A 23,811-nucleotide genomic window follows, 5' to 3' on the forward strand; every position below is an offset into this window, starting at 1 on the left:
GGTTCATTGGGTGTTTTTGGTCTTTGGGGTATTTTGGATTTTCAGAGTCCTTGTGAGTCTTCTGAGTCATTGGGGTCTTTTGGGTCCTCTTTGTCATTTGGGTCCTTGGGGTTGTTTGGGTCTTTTGGGTATTCAGGGTCTTTGGGGTCCATTGCGTCTTCAGGGTCTTTTCAGTCTTTTGGGTATTTGGGGTCCTTTCAGTCTTTGGGGTATTTTGGGTCTTTGTGGTGTTTTGGGTCTTCAGAGTCCTTGGGGTCTTCTAGGTCTTCATTATATTTTGTGTCTTTAACAGTCTACAGGGTATTTTGGGTCTTTGGTTATTTTGAGTGTTTGGGGTCCATTGGATCCTTGGGGTCTTCTGGGTCCTTGGGGTCTTTTGGGTCCTCAGAGTCTTTTAGGTCTTTTAACAGGCAGACACACAGTCGTGTTCAAAGATTGCCCCTTAAACCCCCCCACTCAAATCCCTCCTAAAACACTACTCAAAGCATTTAAAACCTAGCCTTATGAAGGACACACATACACACACACACACACACACACACACACACACACACACACACACACACACACACACACACACATTGTGTTTTATATGGTAGATTATACTGTATATACTAGCAACGGTACCTGCACCTACGGGCGGGGGCTTCAATTGGGAGGCCCAAATGAAAAGGCAAAATATCAGAAATTGAAGGGTTTTTATTTTATTTTAAATGATTTATATAAACATCCGTTGAATCATATCACACGCAAATCATCAAAATCTAAACAGTATTTGTTGAATTTCAATAAAAGCCACATCACTGTTCATATCGGTAAATATTATTTCATCGTGTTTGGAAAAACTGTAAAATTGGAAAAATTGGTAAAACAATTTAGCCTATTTTACTCCAGGGGGCCCCAGGATTACCCACCCAAAATTTCGTCGCGATCGATTCAGCCGTTTTTGCGGTATATGGGAACAGACGGACAGACAGACAGACATTTGGTGAATTATAATAAGATATATATATGTATGTATATATATATATATATATATATATATATATATATATATATATATATATATATATATATATATATATATATATATATATATATATATACACACACACGCTATAATTGGTGTGCTCCAGCGAGTGTATTGTTGAGATAACTCTGTGATGTTTACCTGCCTTCACCAGACGTAACGCACGTGCTCACTCTTTTCAAAGACTCGACCTGGAGGGACACGTCATGAGGTGTGGCCATGATAGATTGTAATGGGGTGTGGTTACATACGTTCAACTTTCGTGGCTTGAGAGGCACGGGAAGGGGAAAGCACACACACTCCAGTTTGAAGCGAAGCTCGGCCTCCCTCAACCAAGTGAGCTCGTTTCGGCAATTGTGGTGGCGTTCGGACTTGAGAAGCAAGATCTCCACCCCGGACGACCATGGAGGTGCCAACAACCACTCGGATGCCCTCTCCAGCTTTGAGCCAACAGATTCAATGCACCAGGTAAGAGTTTGCGCGGCTCAGCGCTCCCTCCTGCAGCCTCATATTTGATCTTCCGAATTGTCAGGTAAGTATACCTTTACCTGTAGTTACAGAGTTTGCTGTTAGAGTCGAAATTAAAGGCTTGTCACGATTTGGTGCAAAAATTTCAGGGATTCTATTTACCAGAGCAACCAATGGCCGCCATTTGTTAAGTTCGTCACGGATCTTTGATCTACGTGTATGTGGAAGTGCAGGTACATAGAACAGCCAGCTCAAGGTTTTTTTAACAACGACTGAGCGATGGGATATACATGGTATTGGTATACAATCTATCCCACAGGAACAGAATCATGTGACCAAGTTATATCATGTGAATTTGAAATTGAACTATTAAACTTCCAAAAACAGGACGGAGATCCCGGTAGTTTAATCTTGTTGGGAATCGAAGAAACACGTTTTATGTTTGTACTGATGTGATGTCATATGTTTGGACTGAAAGAAGAGGTGACGTTGGGGTATGTGAGGGTATCATGTGCGTCGTGACAAATTCCACACTTCATGAGATTGGTCACATTCCATCACCGGCCTGCGAGGAAGGCAACCTAGCATGTGATCATGTGGTGCACATTCCATGTTGGGCTATCAGTGTGTTGGGGACATTTTGTGGTTACAAACCACCTTCGTAATGAATAAATTCCACAAAACGGCAGAAGCTTGGCCACACCCTCCACCTACATCATCCTCAACACACCTATATCACTCACCCTCCTTCATCCTCCCTCCCCCCTCCCCTTTCGATGATCTCTCACCATCCTCATCTTTTATACAATATCGCCCCAAAATCCCCTGCCCTCCCTCTTTTATTATTTTCAACTCTTAAACCTTTCGTTACTCTTGTCAAGCCACTTGCGTACGTATTATGGAGAAGAACCATTGCCCAGCTGTTTTGTCATCCCAAATTCGGTATAATGTTGCTCCTCTGATGATTCGTCACTTCCCAAGTGAAACCCAAGCGACATGTTGTGTGGTTTGGTGTCCCTTTTGCGTGGTGGTCAAGTTCATACATGTGGATGTCTCCCATGGGTTTGCTGTGGATGCAAGCGCAACCTGTGGATGCAAGCGCAACCTGTGGGTGCAAGTGCAACCTGTGGGTGCAAGTGCAACCTGGAGATGCAAGCGCAACCTGTGGGTGCAAGTGCAACCTGGGGATGCAAGTGCAACCTGTGGGTGCAAGCATAACCTGTGGGTGCAAGCGCAACCTGTGGGTGCAAGCGCAACCTGTGGGTGCAAGTGCAGCCTGTGGGTGCAAACGCAACCTGGGGATGCAAGCGCAACCTATGGGTGCAAGTGCAACCTGGGGATGCAAGTGCAACCTGTGGGTGCAAGCGTAACCTGCAGATGCAAGCGCAACCTGGAGATGCAAGCACAACCTGTGGGTGCAAGTGCAGCCTGTGGGTGCAATTGCAACCTGGGGATGCAAGTTCAACCTGTGGGTGCAAGCGCAACCTGCGGATGCAAGTGCACCCTAGAGATGCAAGCGCAACCTGTGAGTGCAAGCGCAACCTGTGGGTGCAAGTGCAACCTGTGGGTGCAAGCGCAACCTGTGGGTGCAAGCATAACCTGTGGGTGCAAGCGCAACCTGTGGGTGCAAGCGCAACCTGTGGGTGCAAGCGTAACCTGTGGGTGCAAGCGCAACCTGTGGGTGCAAGCGCAACCTGTGGGTGCAAGTGCAACCTGAATGCCATGATCAGGATAGCTCATTTAATCGGTCATAAATAGGCAAACTCCCTCACTCTCTTCAATCCCACTCCACCCTCCAGGTCTTTAAAACAGCTGTTCACCACCATCTCTTATCTTCCCCCATCCAAAACCTTGATCTTTTCTACCCCCGCTAATTTCACCCCAAATCCACTTTTTTGAAATACCAACTTCTGTCCTGGAAGTCCTTGGTGTCCTTGTGTTTTATACTTCTCCCACCCCCCCCCCCCCCTTCCCACGCCTCCTCCCCCCAAGCCCTCTCCCTTCCACACATCTCCCTGCTCTCAAATGTTGTGTTTGTGTGCTTCCCCTTCTCTCCCCATCTTGTCTTCCGCTCCCTCTTTTTATGTATTTTGTTTGTCTGGTTGATTTCTTTGTGAAGTAAATGTTAGCTCTTTCACGAGCCTCGATTCAGTATACAGAAAAACAAAAAAAACAAAAACAAACTCACGGGGTCGTTAAAGGTTTCAGGTGAAGACTAAAGGGTCTTCTGGGTCTTCTTCTGATGAAGAGGAAGATGCTTCCCATCTGATCACCAAGCTCATGATGATAGAATTCCGGGTTCACTCCAAAAATCCCATGTACAGTGTTGATTTGTCCATACTCTCCAAATGTCCTTGTAATTCATGGAAGAGCCCACTGGTCTCTTCAGGTCCTGATCCTGCAGGCGATCTACATCAAAGGTCCCACCCAATCACCGTTCGAAAAGGCATGTTGTTCACGGCAGGGTGATGCATCATGGAGTACACCTTCATTGAGCAGAGCTTTAAAGCCTTCTGTGCCCATTGTATTGTGGATGCAAAATCTCCCATGACATTGTTCACACAATGGTTTTTCCACTCGTGCCCTCTTTACGTCCACATGTGCGACGAGAGCGAGGTTAATCGCATCATCTCATTTGATCAATTTCTAATCATGAACTGCAATAGCTGTTGCATGAGGGCCTATTATTAGTGATGAGCCTTCATGAGTAGCACAGAGGGTGAGTGATCCTTCCTATAAATGACCTATAAATCATCTGATGAAATTCCACGTTGAACAAAAAACTTTTTGTATTCATGACTTTATTTTAGTAGAATCAAATGAAAGGCCAAATAGTGAATTGTAGTCATTAGAAGGAAACCAAATAAGCAAAGCAAACATGGAGTCATCAGGAAGAACCGGAATAGGATTCGGGTTTCAGCCGCTACTCCACTACCCTCAAATCTATCACCTGCAGCTAGGTGAGCCTTACAAAAATAAAAAATGGATAGAATTAACTTCCCCCTAGAATCTAGAGACATAAAGAAAGAAATTAGGAGTAAAAGAGAGGAAAATGAACAAAAAGCAAAGAGAAAAGCAACAATTAGAATGGGCAAGAGGGAGAATTGCTTTCCAATACATGTACAATACATGTATGATATTTTCCAAGGCCCAAAAGGGCAAAACTCTGTGCAAAACTGATGAAACGCCCTGAAACTCAAATTTGTTCTGTAACTTATCATAATAAAGCCATGTGCCAAGTTTCAGTTGAATATGTTAAAAGGGTATGGGGGAAAAGTCTGGAAAACCACAGGTGGGACGGACAGACTGAGAGCAAACCGATAGTCCGTCCAGTGAAACTAACAAAGAGAATGTGGAAAGTACTCCATAAGGGCTTGAGATGAAGAATCTCCGATTCTGATGTACCGTACTCTGCTACAGAGCGTTCGTTCTGCCGATTGTGGAAGGTCATGGAATCCATCATCGCAGTTGACATAAGGTCCTTCTTTTTCTCCAACAGCCTCATCTCAGATCAACAATTTGGATTCAGACCAGGTCACTCTAACTCGGACATGCTGCTTCTACTCTCCCAACAATCGATGGAGGCCCTCGATGTCAGACAGGAGAATCAGGGACGTCTCTCTGGACATATTTCGTGTGTCATGGTGGTGTTCTTGGCCCCCATCCAATCCTGATCTTCATTAATGATCCCTCTGACTCTCTGGAAATCCTATTAATCTATTCTCTGATGGCTCAACTCTCTGCCGTGACTTTTTTTTTTGTATACAAGATCGAGGCTCGTGGAAGAGGTAACATTGATCACAAAAAGGACAAACTTACACAAAAAAACATAAAACATATGATAAAGGGAGCGGGAAAACAAAATGGAGAGCAGGGACATCAGGAGATCTGTGGGAGGGAGAGGGCTTGGGGGGAGGAGGCATGGGAAGGGGGTGGGGGAGAGGTTAAAAAAAAAAACCACGTGGACACTGCTCGGACTTCCAGGAAAAAAGTCGGTATTTCATAAAAAGTGGATCTGGGGTAATTAACGGGGGTAGAAAAGATCAAGGTTTTGGATGGGGGGAAGATAAGAGATGGTGGTGATGACATCGCTCATCTTTCAGCTGGGTGGATAGATGTTAAGCCTGGTGTCCCGTCTGCTAGCATTAGTCGGATGTTAAAGATCTCACTGTGTCTTTCAGCGAAGAGTCGGTGAAGTATCGCCGGCAATCTGACCAAAATGACAAATTCTTTCTGAAGATATAGGAGGGCCGTCGGTGGCATAACCGAACCTCAATATAATGATGCAACCAGCGGCAGGAATTCTTAATTTAATCCTGGTTCAATGATACATTCATGAATGACAATGTGCCTGGGTGTTCACCACAGAGGGACACTCTGAGATGACATCAAGGAAATCCTTTATGGTTTATGCAGCTAATGACAGGTGATGCAATCAATGTCTTTAAAGTATGAAGTCAGAGATTCTTTGGCCAACTCGTCTCGCAAGGCCCAACGTTTACCCATTTATTACGGCCTATTAAAATGCTTAAGAGAGGTTTCTGTGCCAAGCCTAAGAAGCGGTAACGTCCTTGGTGACAACACCATACTGATTAAAGTTCACGCAAAGCTGCAGAATGTCCCACAAGCTTACTGTGCCCGTCGGTCATGGGATTTGTTTTTTTGGAACCTCAAGAACTCCCCAATGACGTAACTCAAATGTGGTTCGAACAGTCTAGCCTTTCTTGCTAAAGTTACTTAAATGGAGTTTATGGACGAGAATGTGAGCGTGAGATGCACCTCCGTGCTCAGAACTCATACTTTACGCAATGATAAGTTGATTATTCGTTGAACTAACTTTTCTCAGAATTGTCGTTTTAACCAGCGACTACCATAATAACTAGAACGACACTCGATGGAGCGCATACCCCCACAAGGCCGAACAGTTTACGTTTTGTATCCCACTGATAGGCCAGATCCGGATCTGAACCAAAATCTAATCTGCTTGTTCTTGTCACCTACCCAACTCATCCACCAAGTTTTGTCATAATTATGACAGAGAGCCACCAAGTTCCTGATGACTCCATGTAGTGGATTATAATCAATCCACTACTTTTTGAAATATCATGCTGTATATAGATTTTGGCCCTATCACTCAATGGTGAATCACTTATAAAATAAAATAAAAACTCTCGCCTGAGATTGCTTGGATTGTCTGCGACGTGACCTGGCCTAGCAGCTCGATGGGATTCTCTGAATTTGTCATGGCGGAAGTGAGGGCCTTGGATTTGGTGACTCCCTATTGAGGCATGTTTTGCCTGCAGGGAATGGAGCTCCGTGAGATTCAGTAACATGCCGAATACAAAAGCTTCGTGGGCGGCTTTGGTGGGAGAAGAGGGAGGTGCCCATGGCTTGATGAATTTTGCCGACTTTAACCTGTCGAGGAGGACACGCACGTGCACACAGGGAGGAGGGCTTGAGATTGGCAGACCCGAGTGGAAGGGGGGCTTGAGATTTGGCAGACCCGAGTGGAAGGGGGGCTTGAGATTTGGCAGACCCGAGTGGAAGGGGGGCTTGAGATTTGGCAGACCCGAGTGGAAGGGGGCCCTGTGATTTGGCAGACCCGAGTGGAAGGGGGGCTTGAGATTTGGCAGACCCGAGTGGAAGGGGGGCCTGCGATTTGGTGGACCCGAGTGGAAGGGGGGCTTGAGATTTGGCAGACCCGAGTGGAAGGGGGGCTTGAGATTTGGCAGACCCGAGTGGAAGGGGGGCTTGAGATTTGGCAGACCCGAGTGGAAGGGGGACCTGTGATTTGGCAGACCCGAGTGGAAGGGGGGCTTGAGATTTGGCAGACCCGAGTGGAAGGGGGGCCTGCGAATGGAAGGTTGGCCTGCAATTTTGCAGACCCGAGTGGAAGGGGGCCTTGAGATTTGGCAGACCCAAATGGAAGGGGCGCCTGATATTTGGTGGACCCGAGTGTAAGGGGGCCTGTGATTTGTCGGACATGAGTGCAAGGGGAGCCTGCGATTTGGTGGATCCGATTGGAAGAATGGCTGAGAAAGATATTTTTTATGTTGGAGGTTCCGGGCATGGACTATATAGCCCTCATCGAGGCCAGGTGTTTAAGAAAAAAGAGAAGAAAAGTGTGTGATGAAAAGTGTATGGCGTTTGTTTGCAAGAAAGAGAGATTAAAGCTAGCCCAGTAGCTCTAGTTTGAGTGAGACAGAAAGTAAGACCAGCAATCCTGTCACGGAGAGTGTAAGATGGTTCCGGGCACCACTTTAACGCTCCTAAGTCAGGATGGTAGTACCACCCTGGGCGGTTGCAGTCTGAAACCTCCTACCTACGTCCTACAGTGTAGAAAGAGAAGCAGATGAGGAATGCTGGCGATGACACACGCATGCACACATATGCATGTGTCATGACTAGCGCATACACATGCACGATTATGGTTTATACATGTTTGGCTTTGGCATCTTTTGTTTTGCGTGACATCATATGCTGTGTATTGTATGAACACATATTATTTTTATATATACATTTTGTGCACATGCTGTATTGTATACAAACATGTTAAATGTGACATGCTGTGCAGTGGTATGTTGTGTTACTGTACACACGTCTTGTGCATGACATGTTGCACATATTTTGTGCGTGCGTGCGTGCACACACACATGCACTTCATCTCCAATTTCTTCCTTCCTCACCCTTTACTTTCTAACCCGCAGCTGGAGTGCGTCCGCTAACACATCAAGTCTGATAGCGAGTTTTGAAAATCTCCTGCGAGAAGCGGATACCTTCCTTCAGGCGGTGAGACAGCATGGCACGTCCATATTGAGATCGGAACCAAAACATAGTGATATGATTTGGTAATCACGTTGAAAGATAGCATCTTCAACAATTATTACCATGCGTTTGATAAAACATCAACGCCATGTCGATTATAGAACCAATTGCTTCACCCAGGTTTTTGCTTTGCGTGCTCAGGGTGAAAGTAGGTTTTGCAATACTTTCACCACTCTGGGTGTTTACAATTCCATAGATCTTAAATTATGTCTAATTCTGGTAATCATACTGAAATGCGCAATTTGGCGTCTGTCTGTCTGTCTGTCTGTCTGTCTGTCTGATGATTTTTTTGACCGCGATACATTCCGTCGTTACTTATCCAATCTCAACCAAACTTGACAGGATGACTAAGGGTTTCACAATGAAGGTTGTAGCGCATTCATTTGCCCCCCTCCCCAAGGGGTTTTCTCCTCCGAGCCGGTTTTCCCCGCTATTTCTGTCAATGGGGTTGTGTGTTTTTTTTGTATACAAGATCGAGGCTCGTGAAAGAGCTAACATTAATCACACAAAAAGACAAACCGACACACAAAACACAAAAAACAAGGGGAGCGGCAGACAAAATGGCGAGAGAGGGGGAAGGACACAAACACAACATTTGAGAGCAGGGACATCGGGAGGACTTGGGGGGAGGTGGGAGAGGAATAAAACATATGAACACTGCAAGGGCTCTGGGGTGAATTACCGGGGGTAGAAAAGATCAAGGTTTTCGATGGGGGAAGATAAGAGATGGTGGTGAACAGCTGTTTTAAAGACCTGGAGGGAGGAGTGGGATTGAAGGGAGTGGGGGAGTTTGTTCCAGAGGCGGAAGAAAAGAGGAATGAAGGAGTGAAGGTGAGCAGAGAGCCTAGACTTTGGCAGTTTAACCATAAGAGGGTTGCAGGCAGATCTTGTGCGACCTGAAGGAATATTGGGGGGACAGAGCACAGAGAGAGCTGGGGGAGCAAGGCCGGAGAGGAGTCGGTAGAAGACAGAAAGACCACCAACCTGCCTGCGGTGAGTGAGTGAAAGGCTCTCGGAGTTGACTACATCGCAGGAGATTCCAATGATTCTGAAAGCTTTGGCCTCAACAGCGTGAAGCCGAGCAAGGTGTGAGGCAGGAGCATCAGCCCAGAGGGGGGAACAGTATTCCATTGAGCTGCGGATGAAAGCCTTGTATGTGGTGAGGAGCTCAGGTGTGCCAAGGAAGGACTTCGCACGACGGAGGATGCCCAGTCGGCGACTGGCTTTGGAGGCCAGCTTGGAAATGTGGTTTTCCCAAGAAAGATCATGGCAGATAGTGAGACCCAAAAGCTTGAGCGACAGAACTTCTTGGAGAGGATTGTTGAGAAAGTAGATGGGAGGGTTGTCCAGTCGGTCCTTTCGGAGAGACATTGTAAGAGTGTGAGATTTGTCAGGATTGAAAGACATGTTCCACTTGTTTGACCAGTCTGTGATTTTGTCCAGGTCTGCAGAGAGTGAGGAGGCTGCAAACTGCCGATCTGAGGGATGAGGAATGGAGCGGCAGATAGTGGAGTCATCAGCAAAGAGATAGAGAGGATTTTCCAGAGAGTCGGAGAGGTCATTGATGAAGACCAGAAATAGCACAGGGCCCAGAACACTACCTTGGGGAACTCCAGCCAGAACAGGAAGGGAAGGGAAGATGAGAGAAATCCATTCAGGGCCACACGTTGCCTACGACCAGAGAGGAAATGTTGAGGTGTATATTGAGGTGTATATCGATGTTTAGTTAGCTTTATCGTGGCGTTTTTCCAAGGCCGTTCTTACAGCAAAACTAATGATAAATAGCATAATATTAATGTTATTACAAAACATAATTAATACCAACAATATCCCACCTCCCCAAGGGGTTTTTCCTTCTTGAACAAACGTCGAGTCAACGTTTAGAAATAGCTTATCATGGCGTTTTTGTGGGAGCAATGGCCTCTACTGGAAGTAAAAATATTATAAACCACAAACACGTATGATTAGCTTTTTAAACAGTCGCCAATGCTGTTTATAACACTAAATGAAGGGATTTGGAGGAATCCCGACATCCGTGAGGTAAGTTTTACTTACAGAACTGAGCGAAGATCTATGGTACTCTATATACCCCACAAGCGTTGGGTTAATAACATGACCCTTCCTGGCACTAACGTGGTATTTTTCGTAGCAAACTTTTGAAACTCGCTCCTGCCGTTTACACGAAACTGAAACGGAGGAAGCCCGGGTTGTGATCATTTGCCAAGCTGCTAGCCAGCGCTTGCCAAGCCAGCCGTTCCTTAAAGGTTTTGAATGGAGTGCTTGCTCGAATGCTTAAACCACTTGGCGATCTCTCCACAAGAAACTTGGGAAATGACAAACACCCAATGCTCTTGAGACCCGACCATAGAGAGACTGTAATCTATATACCCCAAAGAGGAATGAGTCTTCTTGTCGCTCCCGTAGTCTGCGGGTGTACTAGTTTTATCAAATTCTCCAATAGAATGACGTGGAACAACCAAAGTAAATCTGTTCTTCCCATTCAAATGCGCAGGACCTGCGGCGAATAGAGACTCACCACCTGCCCTGGCACATACAGGAGGCAGGTCGGTGCCTTACGGAAGCTGATATGATCGCAAAAATGTTGTCTGCGAAGCACCTCGCCCCCATGGAGATAGAAAGGTACTCGGAGATCATGGAATGTCTGTTAAAATCGATAAGAACAACAACATCAAAGTCTGCTGTATACAAGGACCATCTTTAAAATAAAAAAAAATCATAATTATTTATTTCCTGTTTTGTAACCTCTGCAAGTCATCTTGAGAATCCATAAGGATCCCAGAGTGAATGTCCTCTCAATTAGCCGGAACATTGGTTAGACAGTACACCGGAGTAATTGAACCTCCAGAAGATTGAACCGCAGAATGGCAGGAGTTTGTTTATATTTGGTCTAAATGCTATATACAGTATATGTATGATTCAAGTTGGTTAAAGAATTGATTCCTGGAAATCATTAACATTTAGCCCAAAAGGAGAAGTTATAACAATAATGGAATGCTCTGATAAGGACTTTTTGTTTTCTTTCCAGAGTTACAATGTTACACAGCGAGTTGCAGGTTCTACAGGGCTATCAGCATACCATCACACAGTACGAAAAGTCGGCGCAGAGATTCTCGAGCAACTCGGCAAAGTTTGCAACGATAAATGGACATCAGGTCTCTTCTTCAAACAAGGTTTCTGGGTCGATGGATCGAATGCCACAAGCGGTTCAGAAAATGCAGATCGATGTCAATTATACGAAATACGGAGGGACACTCAACACCGCATCTTCGTCTGAAATGCGCAAGAAGCTTTGCTTCATCTCAGACATGCAGGCCTGGATCGAACAGCAAGAGGTGAGTTCATTAGCCATGCTGCACCACGTGCGTCCTCTATATTGAACATGTTAAAGACAGTAATGACTTAACCCGAAGCATCCAAGGATAAGTCATGCGAGAATGGCTTCATATGCTGCGATCTTATTTACACAGTAGGTTACATGTGACTCTCATACTTCAACTCGTTTTATACAAGTCGAGTTGTCATATGAACCCTTGGATCATTTGTTTCCTGATGTTCTTTTTAATTTCTGGAAAAGTACACTGATGTCTATGGATGTCTTAATCCTGCATGTGATACATGTACAAACTATCCCATGAACCATGAATCCATGTCTGGAATGGGATACGCTGTAAGATTGTATGTGTGCCACAGTGAGTGCCGGTCAGTGGGTATGTAGGCTGACATTATGGCCTGGAGGTACGCACACTCACCTGAAAGCTGTCTAGCCTGTGTTAAAATCCCAACCCAGGTACTGGCTGCTATTCTGATGTTTCACAGGCAGGGCGATTCATCAATGTGTGTGCTGTCCCTCGGATGGACGTTAAACTGGTGTGCGCCATCTGCCAGCATTCGTTGGTGGACGTTAAATATCCCACGGTTTTCTTCGCGAAGAGTAAGCTAGCTATCGCCGGCATCATGAACATATAACAAATTCCTGCCCTAACCACCAGAGGGCACTGCATCGGCAGCACAGCTGTGCCCTCAGGCAATGATGTTGCCTGCATGTCCTTGTGCAAGGAGTGTCCATGGACGGCTCGAAATGTGTGTGAGTTATTACGCACTGCTTCCTTAATTGATGCTTATCATTCAAAAAGGATACAACACTGACTGGCACACAACCATAAGTTGGTTACCATAGCACAGGCTTTGATGGGCCGAAAGACCTCCGACTGTATTGAACATCCGATAACTACAAAATTAGTTGCATGCAATATAAACAACAATAAAAACAACAACAAAAACAACAATATACCCTTGAGCCAAACCTCAGCCCATGCAATTTCTTATTGTGGGGCTATCTTAAGGGCAAAGTTTACGCAACTCAACCAGTGAACGTTCAAGATCTGAGAGTGGATTCAAGCAGCTTTTGGATAAATTACGGTCGAAATGCGATAGAAAATGGCCTTGGAGTATCGCCGAAGAATGCACACTGCTTGGAATTTTGGTGAAGATCTTGAAAATGAAGGAAATTACGTCGAAATTCATAACTAATTTTGTACACTTCTGAATTCAATAAAACTGGTACCACAAAAACTTGAAATATGTACCTGTATCAGGTTAAAAAAAAAAATTCGATTTCGTTTCTTAGCAACAGAATCGCAGGGGTTTCAAAACCAGGAATAGATAAATGGCCCACCCTGTATAATGCCATGCCATGGGACTATACTTTACCTGAATTTATAATGCCATACCTTGTGATAATGTGATATACTTTACCGGAATTTATAATGCCATGCCATGTGATATAGTTTACCGGAATTTATATTGCCATAACTTGTGACATACTTTACCGGAATTTATATTGCCATACCTTGTGATACACTTTACCGGAATTTATAATGCCATGCCATGTGATACACTTTACCGGAATTTATAATGCCATACCTTGTGATATACTTTACCGGAATTTATATTGCCATACCTTGTGATATACATTACCGGAATTTATATTGCCATACCTTGTGATATACTTTAACGGAATTTATATTGCCATACCTTGTGATACACTTTACCGGAATTTATAATGCCATGCCATGTGATATACTTTAATGGCATTTATAATGCCATACCTTGTGATATACTTTACCGGAATTTATAATGCCATGCCATGTGATACACTTTACCGGAATTTATAATACCATACCTTGTGATATACTTTACCGGAATTTATAACATCATACTTTGTGATATACTTTACCGGAATTTATATTTCCATACCATGTGATATACTTTACCAGAATTTATAATACCATACCTTGTGATATACTTTACTGGAATTTATAATGCCATGCCATGTGATATACTTTACTGGAATATATATTGTCATACCTTGTAATATAATTTACCGGAATTTATATTGCCATACCTTGAGATATACTTCACCGGAATTTATAATGCCATACTTTGTGATATACTTAAACGGAATTTATAATGCCATACCTTGTGATATACTTTACCGGAATTTATAATGCCATGCCATGTGATATACTTTACCGGAATTTATATTGTCATACCTTGTGATATAATTTACCGGAATTTATAATGCCATACCTTGTGATATACTTTAACGGAATTTATAAAGCCGGTTTACCGGTAAAGTACATCACAAGGTATGGCAATATATATTCTGGTAAAGTATATCACAAGGTAAGGCAATATATATTCCGGTAAAGTATATCCCAAGGTATGGCAATATATATTCTTGTAAAGTATATCACAAGGCATGGCAATATGAATTCCGGTAAAGTACACTACCGGTCAAAAGTTTTAGAACACCTCAATTTTTCCAGTTTTTATTGGAATTTACGCAGTTTAATGTCCAGTGAATAACCTGAAATGGTACAAAGGTAAGCAGTAAACTGCTTGAGGTTTTAAAAAAAAGTTTAGGTTAGCAAAAACAGGAAAAAAATGTAAATTGCACAGTTATATTGTTAAAAAAAAAAAAGGCCTTCTTCAGGGAACAAGTAATGGGTTAACAACTTACAGGTGTTCTGCAGCAATGTAAGTAAATTAAGTCTTGAAAGTTGATGCAAACAATTCCTACAGGTGTCCCAACCTCTGCTGATTACTTGATTACAAACCCCCTGTCTGTCTGAAAGCAGTATTGGAACAGACTGTTATTACACTCTCTGAAGCATTATTTGGACAATATTGCACTGCAGGAAGTAGTATATTGGAAACTGGAGGAAACTCTGACAGGAAGAGGTATGGCAGACCCAAAGCCACAACAGAATCAGAAGACAAGTTTCTGAGAGTCAACAGCTTGCGTGATAGGCGGCTCACAGGACAACAGCTTCAAGCACAGTTTAACACTGGTCGAAGTAAGCAAGTCTCAGTTTCAACTGTGAAGAGAAGACTTCGAGCTGAAGGTTTGACAGGTCGAGTGGCAGCAAGAAAGCCATTGCTAAGATGGCAAAATAAGAAAAAGAGGCTTGCCTGGGCCATGAAGCACCGCCAGTGGACTACTGAAGACTGGAAGAAGGTCTTATGGACCGATGAATCAAAATTTGAAGTCTTTGGTTCATAACGCAGGGTTTTTGTTCGCCATCGAGTTGGCGAAAGGATGGTTCCTCAGTGTGTGACACCAACTGTCAAACATGGAGGAGGAAGTGTGATGGTCTGGGGCTCTTTTGCTGTATCCAGTCGGCGACTTGCACAGAGTGACTGGCACCCTGAACCAAAAGGGCTACCACAGCATTTTTCAGCGCCATGCAATACACTCTGGTATATGCCTCGTCTGTCAGGGGTTCATCCGACAGCAAGATAATGACCCTAAACACACCTCCAGGCTATGTCAAAACTACCTTCGAGGAAAAGAACAAGACGGTAGGCTTCAAATCATGGAATGGCCGGCACAGTCTCCAGACTTAAACCCCATCGAGCCTGTTTGGGATGAACTCGACAGAAGAGTGAAAGCAAAGCAACCTACAAGTGCAACACATTTGTGGGAACTTCTGCAACAGTGCTGGGAAAAACTTCCCGAACAATATTTGATTTTCATTGCAGAAAGAATGCCACGAGTGAGTTCGGCGGTTATATCTGCAAAAGGTGGCTACTTTGCTGAGTCAAAATTTTAAATTAAATTTTGTTAAACAAAATGATTCTATGATTTCTTTTTTATCTCCAATTGTTTGTTTGCTCTATGCTTAATTTCAGAGTACATTGAGACATTAAACTGCGTAAATTTCAATAAAAACTGGAAAAATTGAGGTGTTCTAAAACTTTCGACAGGTAGTGTACTTTACCGGAATTTATATTGCCATGCCTTGTGATATACTTTACCGGAATATATATTGCCATACCTTGTGATATACTTTACCGGAAAAAATATTGCCATACCTTGTAATATACTTTACCGGAATTTATATTGCCATACCTTGTGATATACTTTACCGGAATATATATTGCCATACCTTGTGATATATTTTACCGGAATTCATAATGCCATGCCTTGTGATATACTTTACCGGAATTTATATTGCCATACCTTGTGCTATACTTTCCGGAATTTATATTGCCATACCTTGTGATATACTTTGCTGTGTCTGTCGTGCTGTGATATCACCGTGCCTTGTGCCATGTATTTGCCATGTTGTCACAGGCAGACATATATGATTGTGAGTGGCCCGTTGATGCGGTGAGCATGAAGAAGGCATACAAACAGCACAATGCCACTCACAGAAACATCGCAGACTTCAGAACGAAGGTGGACTATGCAAACCACCTGCAGGTACCTCACTCATTCACAATGAGAACATAGGCCTAAGGCTGCCCAACGAAATGATCTTCTATTTCGTTGTCGATACTACTTCATGAATTGAACATTGGAATGAGCATGGGATGTGAGATTAAACATTCATTTGAATAATAATCATCTCATTTTATCCATTTAGTCCAGTGGTTCTTAACCTTTTTAAAATGTGCCGAACCCTAACGAAACCCACCGAACACTTGCGGAACCCCTCAAATTTGACAAAAAAAAAATTAAGAAAATTGCATCTAAATGCGTTTTCTGTTCTTCTTTTCGGGAGGTGATCTGGGAAATGCGTGGTTTTCTTTTGGCAAGGGCCACCCTAAAATCATTTTCGCATGCAAGCCTGCTCCTTTTCTTTGTTTTAATGTCCACCAGTTTCGAAAACGCATGCTCGCAGAGATACGTTGTAACGAACGGCGTGAGGATCTCAAGGGCAATTTTAGCGATGTGAGGATATCCTTCCATTTGGCGGCACCAAAACGTTGAGAGCGTTGTTGTGCTGAAGAGTTGTTGTTGAGTCTGGCTCTGCTGAAGTTCGATGAGGTCGTCGAGGTATTGGTCGTTGACATCTGCTGTTGCAACGTCAAAAGGAAACGGCTGCCGCACCCATTCTGGGTATTGCTCTTGGCCGGGGAAGTATCCGTCGAATGACTGTCCCAGCTCATCCAAGTGCGTCGCAATCGCTTGCTTCAGCTCCCCCGGTACAGCAGTGCCTCCAACTTCAGACTCATCTTCGATCCCACTCACACACTTGTCCAGTCGCGAAAGGTTTGCGAAGTTGTCATTCTCTGTTCGCCGCCTCCACAACGGTAACTTCTTTCGGAAAGTGCCCAGCTTTTCTTCAGATTCGATGACATTCACTCCACCGCCCTGCATCTGGCAATTGAGATGATTGAGTGCGTCGAAGATTTCATCCAAGTACGCCAAGGCGAGGATGAACTCTGACTCTTGGAAGTGCGTTGCATGGCAATGCTGGTGTTCTCGCAAAAACAGGGCTATTTCTACACGCAAGGCAAAAACACGGCTCACTACCTTCCCTCGTGATAACCATCGAACGTTAGAGGGGTAGAGAAGGACTTCGAATTCAGAGCCGATTTCATTGCACAGCTCTTTGAAGATGCGATGATTCAGAGCACGGCTTCGCACGTAATTCAGTCTCAATGACGATTTTCAGAACATTGGCCAGTTTTGGAGGCAGGGTTTTTGATGCCAGCGCGTGTCTGTGCAGGACGCAGTGCGTGATGATGATGTGTGGTCATCGGACTTAACCAGCGCTCCAAAACCGGAGTTGCATCCCAGCATGGCTGGAGCTCCGTCCGAGCAAACTGCAGACACCATGTTCCATGAGAGGCCGTTACTTCTGAAGAAGTCGTCCACAAGCTTCTTCACGTCAGCTGCCTTCGTCATTGTTGTGAGAGGCTTGCAGAACAGAAAGTCTTCCTTGATCTCGTCTCCTTTGACATAACGCACAAATAAGATGAGCTGGCTCAAATTCGAAACGTCGGTGGTCTCGTCGAATTGAAGGCTGAATTTCGTTTGGCTCACGACTAAATCTGCAACTACCTGGGTGAGGATGTCGTTGCTCATGTCTTTGATTCTGCATCTGATGGTGTCATTTGAGAGTGGAACGAGAGATAACTTGTTTTCAGCAGCTTTTCCCAGCATGATGTTGGCCATCTTCAACGCGGCCGGTTTGATGAGTGTCTCGCCAACGGTGTGCGGTTTGCCCTGCTTTGTGATCAGGTACGCAACTTCATACGACGTGGTGAGGATCGGTTTGTCAATTGGAACGAAGCCGAGAGTGGGCAAGGTAGCACTTGCATCGAATCGGACTCTCTTCAATTTGAATTCATCCAGCGTTGCGTCTTTGTACTGCCCCTCGCCGTGCAGTTTTTTGAAGTGTTCCCGTAGTTTTGCTGGTGCTAGGCTGGAGTTGCTCAACTTGACATTGCAAAGCATGCATTGAGGACGCTGACTTCCGTCCTGTTCCGTCAAACACGTGAACCCGTACCGCACGTAATCCTCTGACCACTTCCTTTTTTTGCTCGACATACTGCAAAAAAAAAAAGAAGTAACAAACTGATCTTAATTGAGTTCGGGCAAATAATTATATGACAAAAATTTAAAAAGAACATGCTTAAATATAATCAGTACCCCTCTGAAAACTGAGAAATTTTAACGAAGAAAACATAACTTATAGTTACGATGATGGGATTTATTATTTACTCAACTCTATGTCACCTCAAATCCCATTATAATATTACATAGAAAACTGCGAATTGTTAGTTTTGAATTGTGACCAAAGGAGTTATATCACCTCCACCTAATTTTCTGAGTAATAAAATCATATTTTATAATCACCATCCACTTTTGACTTTAATATAAGTCTGAACCCGCCCTGCATATCCACAAACATTTCCAACTTACTTTTCAATTAATCAGTAACTCCAAAGTAAGGCTCGACCAATGACGCACGGCACAGGGCAAGCTAATCGAGGCTATTCACTGGAATTTCCGAACACCTGCAATGTCCAAAATCCAGTAAGTAAGTAAGCAAGTAAGCACCATCAACAGAATAATTAGCAACTTGCTCATTGATTCAACTTACTACAGTCAGTGTGAAACAACTTATCTTAAACACAGACCAGAGAAACCATGAATGGGATGGGAATACAATTACAAATAACATTTCCATTCGTTCGTGACATACATAGCAAAATAATAATAATATTAATAATGAGCGTAATTACACATAGATTCAAAATTGATACAAAACTAAAAAAAAAAAAAAAAAAAATTGCAATGCATTTCGGAGGAACTCCGCCAAACCCCTGAGACTGGCTCACTGAACCCCTGGGGTTCGGTCGAACCCAGGTTAAGAACCACGGATTTCGTCGAACAACCCAAACGAACCCAAACTGCAACAAAAATCTACAATCACCTACTTATTAACAGAAATCGCTTTCAACTAGAAAATATTATATGCCCAAATCAAAATGGTTTCGGCCCTTTTGAGCTACATCTTAGATTCTTGCTCTTAGGTGCATCATTAAGGAAATATGTAACCACAAAAAATAAGATGCTATCATCTTCATCGACATCAAAAAAGCCATCAATTCGATTTTTATGCCTTCGCCGACGAAGTCACTGGAGGCATTATGTTTTCGGGTTGTCCATCCGTCCGTGATATCACGATAACCTGAGAACGGCTCGGCTGAAGGTATGTTAGTCAAACTTGGTGCAGGTATGGAAAATGAGGTAAAGATGAACCGATTTGATTTTGGGATCAAGAGGTCAAACGTCAAAGTCTGTAATTGGTTTATAACTTGAGAACGGCTGAAGGGATCCCATTCAAACTTGGTACAGGTGTGTATAATGATGTAAAGATCAACTGATTATATTTTGGGATCCAGTGGTCAAAGGCTAAATGTCAGACAAATGTAAAAATGTGATAACAGGTAAAAAATTCTGTTGCTGAGCTAACTTGTGAACCAGTCATGGGATTTTCACCAAACTTGGTATAATTATATATTATGATGCAAAGATGAACTGATTCGATTTTGGGGTCAAGAGGTCAAAGATCAGAGGTCATGTTAAGTTACAGTTATTTCGTAACTGCAATAACTTAATTAGAATGAATGAAGAGAAATGTGAAAAATAGAAAGAAATGTGAAAGGAACAAAAATCTCCTTGCCCTTGGGCTAGCTCCTTCCCTTAACTCCTAGCCCTAGCTCCTAGCTAACAGCTGAAGGGAACCAAGTAAAACTTGGTAAAAGTTTGTATAATGACGAAAATATGAACCGATTAGATTTTGTGGTCAAAGGTCAGAGTTCATGTTAGGTAAAAATTATGTCGCCTTGCCAACTCGTAAACCAGTGATGGGATTTTCAACAAACTTGGTATAATTATATATTACTAGGGCATGCCCGTACTATATCTATATCTAAAATTATATCCCCCCCCCTCTATTTACATGAAATGGTTTGGTCCAAAGCGAACGGCTTGCGAGTACGGTGACAATCCCCCCCCCTCTATTTACATGAAATGGTTTGGTCCATTCGCAAAGCCAAAGCGAACGGTAGTTACGAATCGCAGTTACGATGAATCGCAAAGTAGTTTTAATTAGTTTTAAAACATAGTTTAACGCCAACATAGTTTGCCAACGTGAAATAAATGAATACGCTCTCAAATGTGCCATCCGAGGCAGAGTCTGTTCGCCACGTTCGGCACACGTGATAACTCGCTGCTCTCTGATTGGTTGAATCGTTTTTTGGACATAGCTCGGTAACTACTTGTCCGATTAATATGAAACCTTGAAAAGGCACATCCTCGGGTCCCCAGCAATATACCTGGCAAGTTTCAAGTATATCGGACCGGTAGTTGTCGAGAAACAGCGGTCGCATACACACACAGACAGAGATTAGTGGAATTATAGATAGATGATGCAAAGATGAACTGATTCCATTTTGGGGTTAAGAGGTCAAAGACCAGAGGTCATGTTAAGTTACAATTATTTCGTTACCACGATAACTTAAGAACAGCTGAAGAGATCCAAGTCAAACTTGGTACAGGTATGTATAATGATGAAAATATGAACTGATTAGATTTTGCGGTCAAGAGGTCAAAGGTCAGAGTTCATGTTAGGTAAAAATTATGTCGCCTTGCCAACTCGTAAACCAGTGATCCAGATGCATCCAGATGCAGTTGCTGCATGTGGATGTGTACGTGCCCCTGCTGGCCCACCTTAGCTGACTGTATCGAGGTTGAAGGGCGGAAACGGGATGATGTTGAGGACCTCGATTGAGGACCCGGTTGAGGACCCGGTTTTCATTGAAAATACTGGGAATGTTATTGAAATTGCACACCAAACATGCATATTTCATAGGCGACTCACCCCAGGCTGCTCTTTGAAGCAATTGGTGACGCACTCCCGTTTGCTGCAGCACTAAACGACAAAGGACTCCCTCAAATCATGTTGAGGGTTTTTTCTGGCATACTTACCATGCTTGCCAAGTGGGGCTTGGTAAATGTGAGCAGCCATGAGAATCAGGCCCACACCTGTCAATGGAGAAAAGAAAAGTCTTTAGCCACTCAACCGTATAATCAGCTCTTCATATGAATAGTCATTTATTAATATTTTAGAAGTTGTATAGTCATTTCTCTAATTAGGCTAGCAAGCCAACAGGCGGGAAAGCTATTATTGCTCTTGTTAGGATTATTATCCACCCCTTCCCATGCCTCCTCCCCCCAAGCCCTCTCCCTCCCACAGATCTCCCGATGTCCCTGCTCTCAAATGTTGTGTTTGTGTGCTTTCCCTTCTCTCCCCATCTTGTCTACCGCTCCCCTTATTATATGTTTTATGTGTCTGTTTGATTTTTTGTGTGATAAATGTTAGCTCTTTCACGAGCCTCGATCCTGTATACAAAAAAAAAAAAAAAAGTGATGGGATTTTCACCAAACTTGGTATCGGTACATATGATGCAAACATGAACTGATTGGATTATGGCATCAAGAAGTAAAATATCAGAGGTCATGTCAGGTAAAAAATGTGATAGCATGAGAACAGTTGAGGGATTTAAATCAAACTTGGTACAAGTATTATAATGACAAGGGCGTGCCCGTACTATATATATATCTAAAATTATATCCCCCCCCCCCTCTATTTACATGAAATGGTTTGGTCCATTTGCAAAGCCAAAGCGAACGGCTCGCGAGTACGGTGACTATCCCCCCCCCCCCCCCCCCTCTATTTACATGAAATGGTTTGGTCCATTCGCAAAGCCAAAGCGAACGGCTTGCGAGTACGGTGACCATACCTTGGGAACCACTTGTCCGATTAATTTCAAACCTTGAAAAGGCACATCCTCGGGTCCCCAGCAATATACCTGGCAAGTTTCAAGTATATCGGACCGGTAGTCGTCGAGAAACAGCGGTCACAGACAAACACACACACACACACACACACACACAGACACACACACATACACACAGAGATTACTGGAATTATAGATAGATGTAATAAGGTGGGCGGAGGCATAACGGCCGACATCGTGACGTCGAAGAGTGTCGTTCTGGTTTTTTATTTGTTCGTATGCAGCCTGCGATTGCTTGGTTGCCTTGGGGGTGCGGCTATGCCGTTGATGCAATGTCCCATTACCAGTCAGGTGGTACTCATTTTTCTGACCACGGAAGGATTATAGGCTGAGTCGACCTGCCTGATGTTAATTCAACGGCATGACAGGGGCTTGAACCCAAGACCCTCGGATTTTAAGCCAGCCACCTTAATCAGTAAGCAAACATCAGGCTTTTCTATTCTGTTGACAGGAATAGATGTTACCAGATTGTCCATGCATGTGGCATCCGTGGTCGATTGTTCAGGCCATATAAATAATGTATGAAGACAACTCTGAAGTGGTACTAACCCCTGAAGGAGAGACTTCAACTTTCAAATCGAAGCTGGAGTTTTCAAAGGTGACCTGCTCGCTCCTTACCTGTTTACTATTGCCTTGGAGTTTGGACTATACCTTAAGCTTTGTGATAGAAGACCGAGACGGTCTCGCAGTCATCATGGCACAGATGTCCAGCACAGCACTTTTCTGATTTGAACTTTGCTAACGATATAGCTACACCATGACTTAGAATGGAGAAAAGCTCAGGCTTGGCAGGCAGTTCATGCCCTCAACAAAGTTTGGAGATCTCCAGTCCACGGACACAGTAAGCTAAGGATCTTCAAAACTACTGTTGAGTCGATCCTTCTCCAGGCGTGCAAATTTGGGACCTTGACCAAAGCACTGGATAAGTCATTGGATGGTACTTACACCCGATTGTTTCGCAAAGTCCTGAACATTTGTTGGCGAGACCATATCACCAACAGAGATTTTTTTAATGGTTCTGTTCCACGCATATCTGCTATTGTGAGGTAACGCAACCTTCGCCTTGCTGGTCATATGATGTACCGTGAAGAACCAACAAAGAAAGTCCTACTCTGGAGGCCCAAGGAACCCCGGAGAATGGGGCGGCCTCTCACAACCCTTGGCGACATCATTGAGGAAACCAGCCTGAGTGGCATTGATGTTTAAACAACGCTGCGTTCAATCGAGAACAATGGAAAAATCTCATGTCACCAAATTAAGTGGATGGCATAAGAAGAAGAAGAAGAAAACGAAGTACAGTAGTGTTCAGAACAATACATTCAGGTATTAAAAATCAGCCAAATATAGTTACAGGAAAAAGAGTTCAGCCTTCATTTTATTGGTGATCGTGATTCATGTGTTCCACTGAAAAACACGTGACATGAAATGTGACTCGAACTAACCATCACCACGTGACATGAAATGTGATTCTAACTATCAACATCCGATTCTTAGCCACCTTCACACTCGGCCAAAACCATGGCATCCGATTGTTACCCAAATTTACCCTCAATGAGGGAAAACCATGTGATGTGATCGTTACTCACATTTACACTCAGATTGATCAATGTTTCCTAGATTTACACTAAGCTGACACAAACCATGCGATCCGATTGTTATTGGTTCACCACTCGAGTTATCAAGTGACCACTATATTCGTCATGTGTGTGCGTCTGTCTCTGTGTGCTTCTGTCTGTCCGCAGCATAACTACCCGATGATATCATCCGATCTTGATGAAACTTGGGTGGGAGGTCGATATCAT

At 43.6% G+C, this 23,811-nt stretch overlaps 1 protein-coding gene across 1 annotated transcript in view; it reads left to right on the plus strand.

Annotated features, from left to right (window-relative positions):
• Positions 1-1,292: 1,292 nt before the first annotated feature.
• The window catches only part of LOC137438947 (desmoplakin), a 68,352-nt gene continuing 45,833 nt past the window's right edge, over positions 1,293-23,811 (plus strand). The window contains exons 1-5 of the mRNA XM_068134441.2: positions 1,293-1,498; positions 8,206-8,287; positions 10,836-10,963; positions 11,370-11,676; positions 15,984-16,112. Coding sequence (XP_067990542.2) covers positions 1,434-1,498; positions 8,206-8,287; positions 10,836-10,963; positions 11,370-11,676; positions 15,984-16,112 — 711 coding nt within the window. The 5' untranslated portion in view covers positions 1,293-1,433. The remainder of the gene's footprint in view (positions 1,499-8,205; positions 8,288-10,835; positions 10,964-11,369; positions 11,677-15,983; positions 16,113-23,811) is intronic.

Source organism: Myxine glutinosa, chromosome 13 (genome assembly GCF_964187855.1).
Source record: "Myxine glutinosa chromosome 13, kmMyxGlut1.1, whole genome shotgun sequence".
Lineage (NCBI taxonomy): Eukaryota > Metazoa > Chordata > Myxini > Myxiniformes > Myxinidae > Myxine > Myxine glutinosa.